This window comes from Psammomys obesus, unplaced genomic scaffold, assembly GCF_907164565.1.
Source record: "Psammomys obesus unplaced genomic scaffold, mPsaObe1.curated_primary_1811, whole genome shotgun sequence".
Classification (NCBI taxonomy): Eukaryota; Metazoa; Chordata; class Mammalia; order Rodentia; family Muridae; genus Psammomys; species Psammomys obesus.
This window is the reverse complement of record NW_026596109.1, coordinates 12,321,227-12,337,508: the sequence shown is the minus strand read 5'-3', so window position 1 is coordinate 12,337,508 and position 16,282 is coordinate 12,321,227. Positions and strand designations below refer to the sequence as shown.

General features: G+C 38.6%; 1 protein-coding gene across 1 annotated transcript in view; it reads right to left on the bottom strand.

The window, feature by feature from the left end:
* Faf1 (Fas associated factor 1) overlaps positions 1-16,282 on the bottom strand; it is a 284,522-nt gene that overhangs the window by 115,298 nt on the left and 152,942 nt on the right. The window contains exon 9 of the mRNA XM_055629006.1: positions 8,811-8,906. Within this exon, the coding sequence (XP_055484981.1) occupies positions 8,811-8,906 (96 nt within the window). The remainder of the gene's footprint in view (positions 1-8,810; positions 8,907-16,282) is intronic.

Here is a 16,282-nt window from a genome sequence, read left to right as displayed (position 1 = left end):
TCTATCTATCTATCTATCTATCCATCCATCCATGCGTCCGTCTGTCTATCTATCTATCTATCCATCCATCCATGCGTCCGTCCGTCCGTCTGTCTGTCTGTCTGTCTATCTATCTATCTATCTATCTATCTATCTATCTATCTATCTATCTATCTATCTATCTGTGTGTGCACATGCACATGCCGTGGTGCACATGTGGAGGTCAGAGAACAAACTCTGGAAGTCAGGTCTCTCCTTCCACCATGTGGGTGGCAGGGATAGAATTCAATTCCTCAGACTTGGTTTCAAGAGCCCATATCCTCTAAGCCCTGCTCATTTTAGAGCAATGTGGTAGAGATCGTTTTCAAAACAACATAGTAAGATGAGTATCTGTAAGATCGGCGGTTCTCAACTGAGGGGTCGAAAAACCCTTTTACAGGGGTTGCTAAACCCTGCCTATATATCAGATATTTACAATTGATAACAGTAGGAAAATTATAGTTGTGAAGTAGCAACAAAAATCATTTTATGGTTGGGTTCTCCTGAACATAAAGAACTGTGTTAAGTATTGCAGCATGAGAAAGGCTGAGAGACACTGTGTAAGACGCCTCTGAATTCTCTGGGTGTTTCATTCACTCAAATATCTACAACATGAAGCTCTCTTAACTTTGAGGCTTAGAGAAGAAAGATCTCAAAATCTGTCAAGGACACTGCATGTTCCTTTCCAGTTCTAGTCAGGTTCACAGGCAGTGGAAAGATACTAAGGGTTAAACAGAAAACATCCTTGCAGCTTCCACGGGCTAGCCCACAATCTTAGCACCCACTTATTCTTCCTTAGTGGTCATTACTGCTCTAAGAAACTCAGGTTAAGAAGGAAGGTTAAGGAACACAAGGCAGAAAAATGGAAGAGGAGGATACCTCCTACATCCTGCTTTCTTTCTTTACTTCCTTTCACTGATTGTTTTTTATCTATCATGATTCTCCAAATGGAGTCTTCAATATTACTTCCTATAGAAACAGAGCCTCCCTTCATCACCAATGGTTTGAATTTTCTCTATGACACAATATGTAGTTTTTACACAAGGCATGGAATTCCCTCAGAAAAGGAAATCGTACAAATACAACCTCTTCGAATGGAGGTATATAAAAGCCAATTTTATTGGAAAAAAAGTGTATTTCAAATATGAATTATTAAAGTATCTGCAAGAATGAGCTACTTAATTATGTATAAGGAACTACCAATCTCTTCACATTTTCTTATCAGCTACCTAAACAGGTTAGAAAAAGATTTTTTTTTCCCCTAAAAAATGAGATAAACATTTTTTTTTAGGGAGGAAAAATCTTTTTTCCTTCATTAATATTTGCTGATGAAGACAGATAATCTTTCAGTATCCATTATGGTTGCACTAAAATTCTTTGAATCTTGAGAATCTATTAATTAAGGTTTTAAAAACAGCTATGAAAATTTGAGATACTGTTTTAACTAGTCTATTCACTTTGCAAATCTCCACTACACTCTCTAGACTTGTTCAAAAGATAACAGGCTATGACCTTCCAATGGCCCTATGATTTATGCACACAATTATGATGCTGAGCAATATATGTTATGACATACACACTTTAAGGCTAGCAGCTGACTCATATAAAAAACTAAGAACTAATATTTAGCATTAAAACAAAAATAACTGAAGGAAACGTTCCCTTAAGCAGACATGTATGAACCACCTCTTATGTGATTTAGGCATCAAATCTCCACACAGTGTGTGTACTTAAGGTAGACTTGACAGATTTCACTGCTGTAGAGTCCACTTGGGAGCACTGCTAATGCCAAGAGTTACCCACGGTGTGGGAAAAATCTAGCAAAGAAATTTATATTTAAAAATATGGAATTCAGAAGAGGAAACTGAATTATGAGTCTAGGTGTAGCGGAGATTGGATTTAAGGCCTACTCCATGAGATGGGATCCTTTCCTAACACTGCTCTGCTAAAGAACACAGCAGTGAAATAGCTCTACACTCTGCTCGGCCTGCAGATCAGCGCTCCGCTCAGCCATTAGCAGAGGAGCTTTGTCTTATGCTGGATGAGAACTAAAACAGAGAGGGATAACTGGACAATGTGCAGAGAGTGAGACACTGTAACACTCATCCAGGCCTCCCCTCAGAGCTGAGAAGTCTATTCTGGAGAGAACACAGAAAGACTGTATGAGCAAGAGGAGACAGAGGACTCCAAAGGAAACAGTGCTTTCCAGATAGAGCAGGCATTATGACATGTGAATTCACAGGGACTGAGGCAGCAGGCATGCACAATGTCTGAACATGTTCAAGTCAGGCGGGTCCCAGAGCTGTGAGGTTAAGAAGACTTGGCTCATACTCCAACCAAGAACCTATCTGCAGATGAAACCTACTTGGAAAGAAAAAATTAGTTTTCTCCAATGAATTCTCACCAAGTATATTAACCACACTTCAGGGTAGACCTCATGGACAGCAGTAGATGGCCAACACAAAAGGAATTAATGGTATTTTTGTAGACTTTTTTTTGTCTCAATATTGCTTTGTTTAGGCATCTTTTGTCTTAGTGTTCTCTATTTAGATATTGTGGCTTCCATTTTGTGGTGTGTCTTTGTTTTGGTTGTTTTGTTTGTTTGCTTGCTTTGTAAAAAAGAAAAAGAAACAGTGAGGAGTTGAGTGGTTAAGAAGAAATTAATAGATGGGAAACTGATCAGAATATACTCTCTGGAAATTTTTTTCAAAAAACTTTCTTTAAAATTAAAATATAGCTTGTTTCCTGTTTTCTTCTTCTTCTGATGTCCTTCTTCTTTGCCTTTCTGGATGGGGATTGAACATTTTAGTCAGGGTCCTCTCTCTTGATTAGTTTCTTTAGATGTACAGATTTTAGTAGGTTTATCCTGTGTTATATGTCTATATGAGTACACATATATTTGTAATAGCCAGAAGCTGGAAACAGCCCAGATTCCCCTCAACTGAAGAATGGATGCAGAAATTGTGGTACATCTACACAATGGAATATTACTCAGCAATGAAAAATAAGGAAATCATGAAATTTGCAGGTAAATGGTGGGACCTGGAAAGGATCATCCTGAGTGAGCTGTCCCAGAAGCAGAAAGACACACATGGTATATACTCACTCATATAGACATGTAAGAAGAAGAAAACAGGAAACAAGCTAGGAACCTGCCACAGAGGGCCTCTGAAAGGCTCTACCCTACAGACTATCAAAGCAGACGCTGAGACTTAGGGTCAACTGTTGGGCAGTGTGCATGGAATCTTATGTAAGAAGTGGGAAATAGTAAGAGCTGGAGAGGACAGGAACCCCACAAGGAGAGCAACAGAACCAGAAAATTTGAACACAGGGGTCTTTCCAGAGACTCACACTCCAACCAAGTACCATGCACGGAGATAATCTAGAACCCCTGCACAGATGTAGCCTATGGCAGTTTAGTGTCCCAGTGGGTTACATACTAATGGGAACAGGGACTGCCTCTGCCTCTGATTGGCCTGCTCTTTGATCACCTCCCCCTAAGGAGAGAACAGCCTTACCAGGCCACAGAAGATGATAATGCAGCCACTCCTGATGAAATCTGATAGACTAAGAACAAAAGGAAGGAAAGGAGGACCTCCCCTATCAATGGACTTGGGGAGGGGCATGCGTGAAGAAGGGGGAGGAAGAGTGGGATGGGGCGGGGAAGAGGGAGGGGTTTATGGGGGGATACAAAGTGAATAAAGTATAATTAATAAAAAAATAAAATTTAATCTGTTCCCTGACCCCCTTCTTTCCTCCAAGCTTTCCTGTCTATGCCCTCGCTAGCTTTGCTGTCTGTCTCTCTTCTCTAACTCATGGCCTCTAATTCTTTACTTGTTGCTAAATACATAAATAAAATCCGATCAATTCATGTAATGTTACTTGTATGTACATGATTTCACAGTTGACCACTTAGTATTGGAGAAACAATTTGGGGGCTCTTTCCTGGGAAGACCATTTCTTCCACTGTCAGCATTCCTTTGTTGTTTGTCTAGGGATGAAGCTCCATGCGACTTTCCCTTTCCCTGTCAACTGGTGTCATTCTTGTTTAGGTCTTACTTAGGCAACCATGTTGGTGAGACTTTATTAATGTAACTTCTCTGACATTTCAAGGAGACAAAAATCTCATCACAAAGTCCCTGTTCCTCTGACTCCCATCTTTCCACCACACTCTCTGAGGTGCGATGGGTCAGCTGGGGCTAGAATCCACAGGCCACTTGTTCTCTGTGACTCTTGATTTGTTGGAGTTTTACATAATGGTCTTCTCTCTATCTGTTGCAGGGAGAGAATTTTGTGGGGGAGGAAGTGAAGAAGAGAGGGCAAGTATAAGTATATACCTATACTTATCTGCATACACTTCTTTTTAAAAGTTACATGTACCTTAAAAATATAACTATGGAAAAAGACATCAGCAACCAAAGAAGCTTGAATTTATAATCAGCAGTGTTAGGGCTACATATCATATCACATGGCAAATGACTCTGTAAATGTCTTCAAAGTGTGACTAACACAACCCCCTCAAATTCTGTGAAAATCCAAGAACACGATATAGCATGCTATTTTATAAAATTTATTAATAAGCTAACTTTAATTTTCATTCAATTTTAGCAACATGGTAAGAAGCAGTCGATGATGAATGGAGTCAACAGAAGATAAGGAAGTAGAGTCTTCTAGTGTAGCTTACTGAGAAAGAGAAGATTTGAGGAGGGCCAGGTTTGCAGGGTTTATGTAACTTGATGTATATGGTGTATGTACACATGCATGGCAAGCCATGTGTGTCACACTGTACTTAAAGAGGTCTGCAGACAACTTGTGGGAGCTGGTTCTTTACTTCCACTGTGTAGGTCCCAGGGATAGAACACAGATTGTCAGGCTTGGCAGCAAGCACCTTTACCTGTTGAGCCACCTAGAGTTTTCTGTTGTTGGTTTTATTTAGTTTTATTTAAAGATGAGACAAAAGACTCAGAGTTGGAGATGAGAAAAACCAAGAGCAACCCATTCCCTCTAAAACAGCGTTACAGAGAAAGTTAGCAGTAGTAGAACCAAAATAATGGACAGAACACAAATCTAATAATGAATAACTGACACAGCAAGTTTAATGCTGATATAGAGATAAATCTTTTAAAAAATGGCTAAAAGAAAGAGTTTATAAAAATCCTAATCTATCATATCAACTGGGATATTTTCAAAGAACCATGTAAGCAATGTCAAATACACCAGGTGTAGCGTTAGCTTGGGGCGACAATGGGAGTTAATGTATGTAAGGAGATGTGTCATTGGTAAACCCATTTTATATGCAGTAAGTCCTCGATGAACATCAGCAGCAAGATGACTAGAGCACAGCTGACCCAGCAACACCTTTAGTTCTGCTGCAATGTCATGATACCTCTTCCTTACACTTTCTCATCAAGGTTTAAAGCTAGGAATCCCCACCCTCATGCTCTGGGTAAACTCTTGAGCTCATTTCAAGGTGAGCGACTATATTGGGGTATACATGTCTGTTGTAACGTCAGGAGCCTCACACAGCCTCAGAAGGCTGTGAACTCCCAGGGTGGAGGGGCCACCCCTGACATCCTATTCTTCCTGCTTCCATTTCCCACGAGCCTGGATGAAAGGCATGCTTATTCAGGACAACCATCTTAAACTAACACAACATTACTTTATATTTTGAAATCAGGTGGTATGATTTATTTGGAATGTTCTCTATGCAAATTTGCTTGCCTATTTGTGGATTTCTGTGGTTCTACAAAATGGGTACCTTGGTGTGACTCCAACCAAGCAAGTGAAAGACCTGTATGAAAAAGCCATTAAGTCTCTGAAGAAAGAAACTGAAGAAGAGATCAGGAGATGGAAAGATCTCCCATGCTCATCGATCGGTAGGATGAACATAGTGAAAATGTCCATCCTGCCAAAAGCAATCTACATATTCAATGCAATTCCCATCAAAATACCAACACAATACTTAAGAGACCTTAAAATGTCAATTCTCAATTTCATATGGAAAAACAAAAAACCCAGAATTGCTAAAACAATCCTGTACAACAATAGATCGTCTGGAGATCCGCCTGCCTCTGCCTCCTTAGTGTTAGGATAAAAGGCGTGCACCACCACCGTCTGACAACAACATTGTTTTTTAGAATCCATACAAATGGAATTTTTCTTTTGTTTTCATTTTTCAAGACAGGGTTTCTCTGGGTAGCCTTGGCTGTCCTGGACTCACTTTATAGACCAGCCTGGCTATCAGCCTGCCTCTGCCTGCCTGAGTGCTGGGATTACAGGTGTGCACCATCACACCTGGATATACATGGAACATTTTATCATTCACTTGTGTCTTTTTTAATTTATTTCAATGTTTTAGATGCAGAGATTTTGTAACTTCTTGAGTTTATTTGTATCTATATATAATTATATAAATTTATAGCTACTGTCAATGAGATAAATTTCATAATTTGTTTTGAGTAACTCACTAGGTATACTGATTTTATAAACTGCACCTTTACTGATGTTTTTTGTTCTAGCAACTCTGGGAAAGAGGGTAAGACCACATCTTCAGCAAACTCAGAGCATTTCTTCCTTTCCTGTTTGTGCAACTTTTATTTCTTTCTTGATCTGGCTCAGATTCTAGCTCTATGTGAAACAGAAGCGGCCAGAGTTGAGTCTCAAGCATAAATGAAAAATCTGCGACTTTTAACCTCTAATATGATTATTGGCTCCAGGTTCCTGTTGAGGTTATTTTCCTCTATATGTGAAAGTCCACTGTAATAATTATACGGTATTTGCCTCACATTCTTTTAATAAGGTGATTATTAACCTGATTATGGCATCTCAGAAATAAACTCTATTCAATAATGGTAGGCAAACCTTCTATGTGCTGTTGAATTGGTGTTCTAGTATTTTTGCATCTGCATGTATCAACGGCCCTAGCCTATAATTTCCTTGACTTGCCCTTTTCCTGGCTTTTGCATGATAATGTTAGTCTAATAAAAATAAGTCTGTAATATTCCTTCTTTAATATTTTTAAGGGCTTAAAAGAAATAGGTAGGATTCAGTAGTAAAACCACTGAGATGTGAGTTTTGTTGGTCAATTTTAGAAAAATATGTAAAAAGGACCATGTCCCCAGCCTTATCCATGAGGAGATGTTTCAGGATCTCTAATGGATACTTAAAATCTCAAATGATATCAAACATATATTTTTATCTTCTTCCTAAGTAGCTATACATAAACTTAATGCTATTTCCAACTTAACTAAACATTTTATCATGTGCTATTATACCGGCCAATAACTTTTACGGTCTGGAGCACAGGAGCCAAATTGAATGAATTTCTAGTACCACTTTCTTGGTTTTATGAAAGATTCATTCCCATTGTAGATCTTAGCAAGCACAGAATATATTCTATATCATTGGTTTGGTTGTTTGTTTGTTTTTTTTTTTCCTTTCCTTACAAGTAAAATTTTTACTTTTTCTCCTTAAGTCGTGGTTTTCAAACTTCCTAATGCTAGGACCCTTTACTACAGTTCCTCAGGTTGTGGTGAGCCCCAACCATAGTTATTTTTGTTGCTACAAAATAACTACAACTTTGCTACTATCATGAATCAGAATATAAATCTCTGACATGCAGAATAGCTGATATGCAACTCTTGTGAGAGTGTCACTAGACACCCAACACTGAAGCTGTGACCCACAAGTTGAGAACTAACTACTGCCCTAAATGAGTTTTTTTTTTTTTTTTTTTTTTGGGGGGGGGGTTGTTAGTTCAATTTAATTTAAAATGTAGTACAAATTCAGTGCCTCCCAGGAGCTGAAAAGATGACTGAGAACTAGCTGCTCTTCCAGAGGAGCTTGGTCTGATTCTCAGAACTCACATGGTAGCTTCCAACCCCCTATAAAACAGTCCCAATGGACCACATGCACGACGCACAGACACGCCTGCAGACAAACACCATGCACATGAAGTAAAAGTAAAGGAAAACACTTAAAGCTTTCAAATTCGGTGCCTCCTCTAGGATTTCATGTCTGGACAATCTCTCTATGAAGCTGTCCTCTAATGCTTCTGTATTGAAGTTTGTTTCTCTTTGATTTTGTTAAAAAGTCTGCCTTATACATTTAGGTATTCCAATAGTAGGCGTGCACAAAAGTATAATATTGTATCCTTTTAAAATCATAATGATTTCACAGTATATAATAGGTCTCAGACAATTATAATACGTATGCTTTCTTTACCATCCTCTTAAGAAATATTATCTATACCATGGAACAGAATTAAGACAATGTCTCTGAATATCTTATGCTCTTTATAAACTCAGTTGTTCAAATTAAAACAAATACATTTCATCTTTTGGGCTCCTCGGCATTCCTCTATAAGGTCTGTGTATACTGCTGCCAATGATTTAGTGCTTTGTCAGCTCTGATTTTGAATATGTAGCTGTAAGTCTAATATTGTCTACCTATAAACTGCAGAACCTTGAGGCTCAACTCCAATAAATGCACTCAGCTATTCAAGTTAAAAATTTCTCTTTGTTCAGTTGTCAATTCCACGTAAAAATCATCTAAAAAAAGTCTGTCTGAAATCAATATGTTGAAACGTGGAAATAACAGAACAAGAAACAATTGAGTAATAAACCTGCATGGAAAGTTTCTTCCTTCAAAAGTTGACTGAGACATCATTCACAATACATTAACTTTACCATATCACTGATGGAGAGAAAAGAAAGATTAGGACATGGGTAGGGGCGTGAAAGATACCTACCTGCCTTCAGGTCAATGAACAAAAAGCTGGCACACAGGCTTACCTCTTCTGATTGCTCACAGGTCTGCGCAGGGGAGGTTCTTCTTCCCACGGTAAGTCGATGGCAGGGATAAGAGAGGCCTGACTCAGCAAGACACATCTGCACAAAATAGAATGCATCATTTTAAACAAAATGTACCTATCTTTCATAAAATAATTTTAGATTTCTCTTTTTAAAATAATTTTAGAGAGCTTACTCCATTTGCCTGGGTATTACATTGCTAAGAAGGCTTTGATATTCTAACACTTTTCCATAAATAGATATTTTGGTAAGCCAGGTATGATTGCACATCCCTTTTAGCAGAGGCAGATATATCTCTGGGAGTTCAAGGCTAGCCTGGCCCACACACTGAGATCCAGAACAGCTGGGACTGCATAGATAGATCCTGTCTCAAGAATTAAAACTGTGGTAGTCAAGACTAATTTTCATTAGAAAACAGATGGGAGAAAAAATTCTGCTAATGATTCTGCTATTCACAGGATCAGACCCCAGTTTCCTAGAAAGGACATATGGAAGAGTGTGTGTTGAGGCAATGGTGCTTTTATTTTACTACATAGTTACAATGTTATTTATACATCAGTATTACTATATAATTTTAAGGATTATAAGGACTAGAACTTAAAAGGGTTTACATTATTTTTACAGTCCTTACTTTTATAATCTTAAACAGTATCCAAAGAATCTGTCTTATTTGGCAAAAACAATTAAGTAACACATTTATGTCTGACAAAGTGTATAGTATATCTGATAATAAGCAAAATTAATTTTGAGGTTTAAACTGAAATTGAGCAAACAAAAAATGACTGAACTTTAAGTTTCAAAATCATCAATTAACTTAAGAAAAAGTCAGATTTTAAGAAAATACACTTACAAATTTTTATCTGTTTCAGGATTAGTATAACCTATGAAGAAAATACAAAGCAAAAGAAAAACTCCAAAGAATTATGCTTAACCAGACAATTTTCTATGCCAACAGTTCATGGAGATTATCGCAACACTTTGATAGTGCTGTAACACACAGTGCATGCCACATATGACCTATTCTGTAAGGTGCTTCTATCATGTGAGTTTAGTCACCTCCAGTGTCTACAGACTATTGAGATTTCCTGTTATTTTAATTATGTAAAGAAGTAAACAGCAGTAAGGTGGGCTGGAGAGAGGTTCACTGGTTAAGAGAAGTCTGCTGTGCAGAGGACCTGGGTTTGGTTCTCAGCATCCAGCACTTGGTGGCAGTCACAGTAACTCTAGTTCCAAGGGAGCCGATGCCCTTCTCAAACTTCTGTGTGATACGTATGGACATGGTATACTTACTTGCACGAAAAACAGGCATAGGATGAGTGTTTTAAAACACTCATTCTTAAAAACCAAACAAAACAATGTTAAACGCTACAGGTAGAGCTTAGTGGAAGAGCACATGCTGAGCATGCTCAATTGATTTCCAGCACTCAAATCAACAAAACCATTACACAGCCTGAAGAAGATGTGTGTGCCTCAGGCAAATTAAAAGGTACATACATGTACTTATGTAATAATAACCAAAGTCAAAGTTTCTTTTATCATTAGAAATAAAGTATGGTATCCATGACACACTCAAAGTATTCTTTCGGTAACTCTTGGGAGGTGTGAATTAGTGTGTCTTGAAGAGTAGAAATCCAAATATCTACAAATTAATAAATTCATAGGCAGCAGACAATAGTGGATGAGGCAAACTAGAATTCAAACATGTTTAAATAGGCTAATTATTTTAAGGTAAATATTAGGATGGAAAATACAGACTTTACGTAAATACCCAAGTACATTCAACCACATGTGATGTGTGCTGACATACACAGACTGTGTTGAAAAACCTCATGTCTAGCCAGGCGTGCTGACACATGCCTTTCATCTAGTACTTGGGCAGAGACAGGTGTGCCTCTGAGTTTGAGGACAGCTTAGAGTTTCCATCATCACTGAGAGAACACGTACACAGGTCCCCACATAGAAGATCAGCTTATGTAGCTACAGCTCAGCTGATTGTGTTGACCTAGTGTGAGCGAGCCTGAGTGGGGTCCTCAGCAGCACACAAAGACAGTGTGCACTTGTAACCCCAGACCTGGGAGGCAGAGGCGGGAGGAGCCTTAATGCCAAGTCAGCCTTGTCTGTACACTGAACATGAAGCCAGTCTGGAAATCATGAAACTCAAAGAACAAGAAACAAAATCATCTTAACTAAAAGATTCTGTTATTTCATCCTTCACTTATGTATTGCTTAGTAAATGCTGCTTAAATAAATGAGGGAATAAGTTTCTGGTTAGATATAAGATACAGTATCTGTCTTAAGGTGATGTGTATGTCAACTGAGCAGACAGACACACAACGCAACAAGCACAGAACCTTCTAGAGGGAGAAAAGTTGGTAGGAGTTTATTTCATTTCTAAACCTTACTGGCTAATTAAGCGTTTAAAAAGAAGGAGGAGGAGGAACTCTCATTCCACAGCATAACCTGAGGTTAAGAGCACTGGCTGGTCTTCCAAAGGTCCTGAGATCAATTCCCAGCAACCACATGGTGGCCCAAAACCAGCTACAGTGAGATCTGGTGCTCTCTTCTGGTGTGCATGGAAGAACACTGTATGAAGGAAGGGAGGGAAGAAAGGAGGGAGGGAGGAAGCAAAGAAGGAAGGATGGATGGATAGGTAGATATAGACAGACAGATAGACAGACAGACAGACAGACAGTAGGGAAACAGCTTCTCTTTGCTTTCACAGTCCTGAATTTTGTACCTTCCTTTAGTACTTAAATCTACTTTTGTGTGTGTCATTTCCTCTGGGCTAGATCTTTTGCAGTTAAAAATGTCTTCTGGTACTTAGTTTATTCCTTATTTTGTCTATTTTGGCCAAATGGGAAAAATAAGTGATACTCAGAATCTAATAATTCGAAGAAACAGTGACATATTGACTGTGGGAAATTAACAGGACTCAACTCCAGACCAAAGTATTTATCCTATGTTCCAAGTTTTCCTGGACAAAAACATTACACAATGAACTGCTAAAAAATTATCCACTAGTTCTATGAGAAGTTTGTCAATAATAGGAGGTATTTCTGCCTCTTATTAATATGCATATATCAATTTATCACAGGGAGAAAAGTATCTAAGTGAAACTCAGAATACAGCTCTAAAACCCAGGAGATACTAAAATGCTTCAAAAACAAAATTCACTGTAAGTAAAGTAATGTTGTTTTTACAAGTATATTTTGGTATTGGGTTTCTCCAAAAATAATGCTACTATTTATATTCTTTAGTCAAGGAGAACCTTTATACTTAAGCACATTACTGGGGTGTATTAATTTCTAAGATGGTAATCCCTGGGAAGAAAAATCAGTCAATAGAGCCTTCATATGATGGCTCCTGGGCAAATACCATCAACTTAAACCTGAAATTAAACTGAAAGCAGACATAGTTGTATAATAATTGAGACAAAGATCATATTAGTAACTCAAAGGACAAAGTCCTTGTAAGATTTATATTGTAAGAATTATACAAGCAGAGTCAGTGTGTTTAGCACTCCTCCTAATTTTATCACTAAGAAAATTGTTAGAGAATACTTATAAGTGAATAAAATACAACTGTGGTTAAAATAAATAGTTCTAATGATATACCAACCGCATATTAATAATAACAGTTTTACAAATTCCAGGCTTTGTAGAATTGTAAACATAAGTACAGCTTTCCCCTGACATATCTATCTGTGGATGAGAAACTGGTTCATCCTAAATGCTCACAAAGACAGTCCTCCTATAGGCTCTTTGTCCAAATAGTTTACTTTGCACGGTAATACACTGAGAAGGCGGGACTGTCCTTCAGGAGCCCCAGCCAATGATGTTTGAGGTGCTAGTAGAGCACACATGAAAACCGGTTAACAAAGATAAAAAGATATTAATGCCAATTTCATGCCTGCCTGTAGATGACCAGCCTCCCAATGTGTACAGCTGAAAGTGTCTGTAAGCAAGTTTTTTAAAGATACCTTTAAAACGTTTAGGAAAGACAGTTAAAATATATTTATAGGACAAGTGAAATAATAAATGGAGGAAGCACACCTGTCCTAATGATGTATAGGCACATTATTAAACAGCATTTTCTCCTTAGGAGAGAGTTGTGGCATAAGATAAAATATACAATAAGGCATTATGATATACTGATTCAAAGGGGGCTGAAGCTCAACCGACAGTAGAGAGACTATGCTAGCAAGTAGGACTAGTAATAACGATGCCTACATAGAAAAATGCATACAAAGTTTGAGTAAAATTATTTCATGAACTGTAACAGTGGACCAAAGGAGCATCTATAAGCTAAAATTACTTATTATCATCATTTTTGCTATGGAGGACTTTTAAATTAACAGTAAGTATACTGTCAACAAAATGTTTATGCAGTTAAATTATTCCAAACACCCCTTAATGATTGACTAAAGAGCTATCTACACCATTCATAATTTGAAAATAAGATTACAATTTTATGCTCAAGTTTATATCTGATTGTTCCGGTCCACTAACAATGAATGAAACATAATAATGGCATCATCTAAAAAGTTGGACATAAGAAAAGTATCAGCAACTGAATTTTCCATTTAGCAATTCAAGGAAAGCATTAGGATTCAAAATTTTGGTTGACTGTCAGAAGAACAAAAGATGTCTTTTCTGTGTTAACTTTTATTTATATATATATATATGTATATATAGATATATTTTACAGTGTAAACATGAAATCAGGAGTAGACTTTTAAAATCAGTATGTCTGAGTTCAAATTCATTTCTAGAGTTCACTACAGTAAAGATTCTACCTCACAAATCCATGTTTTTCCTTCTATAAAAACTGGTAAGGCCTTGCCTTTAGGCTTCTGTTTAGAAAAGGTTACATGAGGATAGATTTGCAACTAGTCCATCAGTGAGTAAACACCCTTAAAATCCATCTGAAGACCGTCTTCTTTCAGAACCTAATTACTAGGAACATGCTAACTATGGCAGCTATTCTCAAAACACGCTCTGCAGACGGGAGGCTGTTGCCATCTTTTCTGGAGGGTCACAGCATCAGAGTCACGCCTAGAAACACAGGGGCCACCTGCGTTTAGAAATGCTTCTATGCTGCTGTTACAAGTACATCTGTGTCCATTCCTTGTGGAGGTTTATAATTTCAGCTACTTGAGAGGATGAGGCAGGGGCACAGCAAGTTTAAGGCCTGCCTAGGCTAGAGACTGAGTGAAACACTAGCCTGGGAACCATAGCACTCTATCTCAAAATAAAGGAAAAAAGGGGGATGGGTGGGTGCTCGGAGCTCTTGGCTAGCACATTCCAGTCCCTGGTTTAACTCTCAGGACAAGAAGTACAAGAAGGCGGCTCCATGCTGGGCAATGGCACTCACACTGTAGCACAGATCTTAGGGGTGGCATCAAGCTGAGCACTTGGTAGATCTTCTTCAGAATGAATGAAGTGAGCCTACTAGATCAAGGACCAGACTGTCATTATTAGTTATGCAATGGCAAAATTAAGTTTTCAGATGGCATTTTTTAAATTATCATTTTTGTGTTAAAAGTACAAAACTATCCGCTATCCTGAGCATGATGAGGCATAAAGATTTTTTTTTAAGATTTATTTATTTATTATGTATACAGTATTCTGCCTGAATGTATGCGTGCAAGCCAGAAGAGGGCACCAAATCTCATTGTAGATGGTTGTGAGCCATCATGTGGTTGCCGGGAATTGAACTCAGGACCTCTGGAAGAGCAACCAGTGCTCTTAACCTCTGAGCCATCTCTCCAGCCCGAGGCATAAAGATTTTTATAATGAAAACAATGGTGATATTAGCCAACACAATTAATTCAAAAATTTTGTTTGCGCATGCGCACATCCAGAGACTATAGACAACCTTGACTGCTATTCCCGTCAATACCATACACCTTGTGGTTTGTTTGTTTGTTTGCTTTTTGAAACATTCTCTAACTGGCCTGTAGGCTAGGCCTGATGACCAGCGAGGCTCAGTGTTCCCTGTCTGATTCTACCTCTCCAGCTCTGGAACTGTTAAGAGTGGACTACCGCCACAGCCAGAGTTTTAAAGGGGTGATTTTTATAGGGATTCTAGGGATTGAGCTTGGGTCTTCAAGCTTGTGAGGCAAGTATTTAACAGGTTATCTGCTTAGCAACATACATGGTTTTGATTTTACATAAGAAAACATTTAGAAAATGTTCATAAACCAAAGGACCAATACTTCTCAAAGTACAATATATGCATGGTGGCACAGGCGGATCTATTCAAAGCATGAAGCAAGCCACCAGAAGAGTATAATGACATATTCAGATCACACACTGAAATCAAGATTCAGGAAACCACTAATGCTCAGCTCCTAGCTTAGTCTCAAAAAATAATATTCATAATTACTTGGAAAGACTACTAAAATGCTACTACACAGACCACTTTTCAGACTGCTAGTCTTGGTGAGGCTAAATTGCCTTTAGATACTTAAATCAAAACAATGTATTATAGGACGGATGCTGAAGGAAAATAATATGGCATCTAATTGTCTCCCATTAAGCTAGATGTTAAGAAGATTTTCAAATGTATAAAAAACAGTACCACTCTACTTACTTTATGTATTACTTGTCACACCGCTATATGATCAAGTGTCTGACAAAGCAGCATGAGAGTGTGTGTGTGTGTGGGGGGGGGGGATGTTGGATTAAGTACAAAGAGACAGAGTTCACCATGACAGGGAAGGTGAGGCAGCCGCCACACTGTGCCTCACTGGGGAAGCAGAGAAAGATAAATGCTGCTCTTGCTTTCTCATTTTTTTAAATTTATTTATTTTTTCATTAATTACAATTTATTCACTTTGTATCCCAACTGTAGCCCCTTTCCTCTTCCTCTCCCATCCCACCCTCCCTCCCTCATCTCCTCCCATGCCCTTCCCCCAGTCCACTGATAGGGGAGGTTCCCTTCCCCTTCCATCTGACCCTAGCCTGTCAGGTCTCATCAGGAATGGCTGCATTGTCTTCCTCTGTGGCCGGCACAGGGGAAGGTGATCAAAGAGCCAGCCACTGAGTTCATGTCAGAGATAGACCCTGTAACTCTTACTAGGGAACCCACTTGGACACTGAGCTGCCATGGGCTACAGCTGTGCAGGGGTTCTAGGCCTCTCCATAAATGGTCCTTGGTTGGAGTATCAGTCTCAGAAAAGACCCCTGGACCCAGATTATTTTCTCTCTCTCTCTCTCTCTCTGTGAGGCTCCTGTCCCTTCTATCTCCCCCTTCTTTCCTAAGATTTCCTGCACTCTGCCCCAAGTTTGGCTATGAGTCTCTGCCTCTGCTTTGCTTTCACATTTTTATACAAGTCAGGACCACAGCATATGGAATGGTACCATCTGTGTTTGGGGTGCATTTTTCCACCTCAGTTTACCTAATCTAAAAAAACACTTATAGACATTCCCAAGTTTGTCTCCTGTGTGACT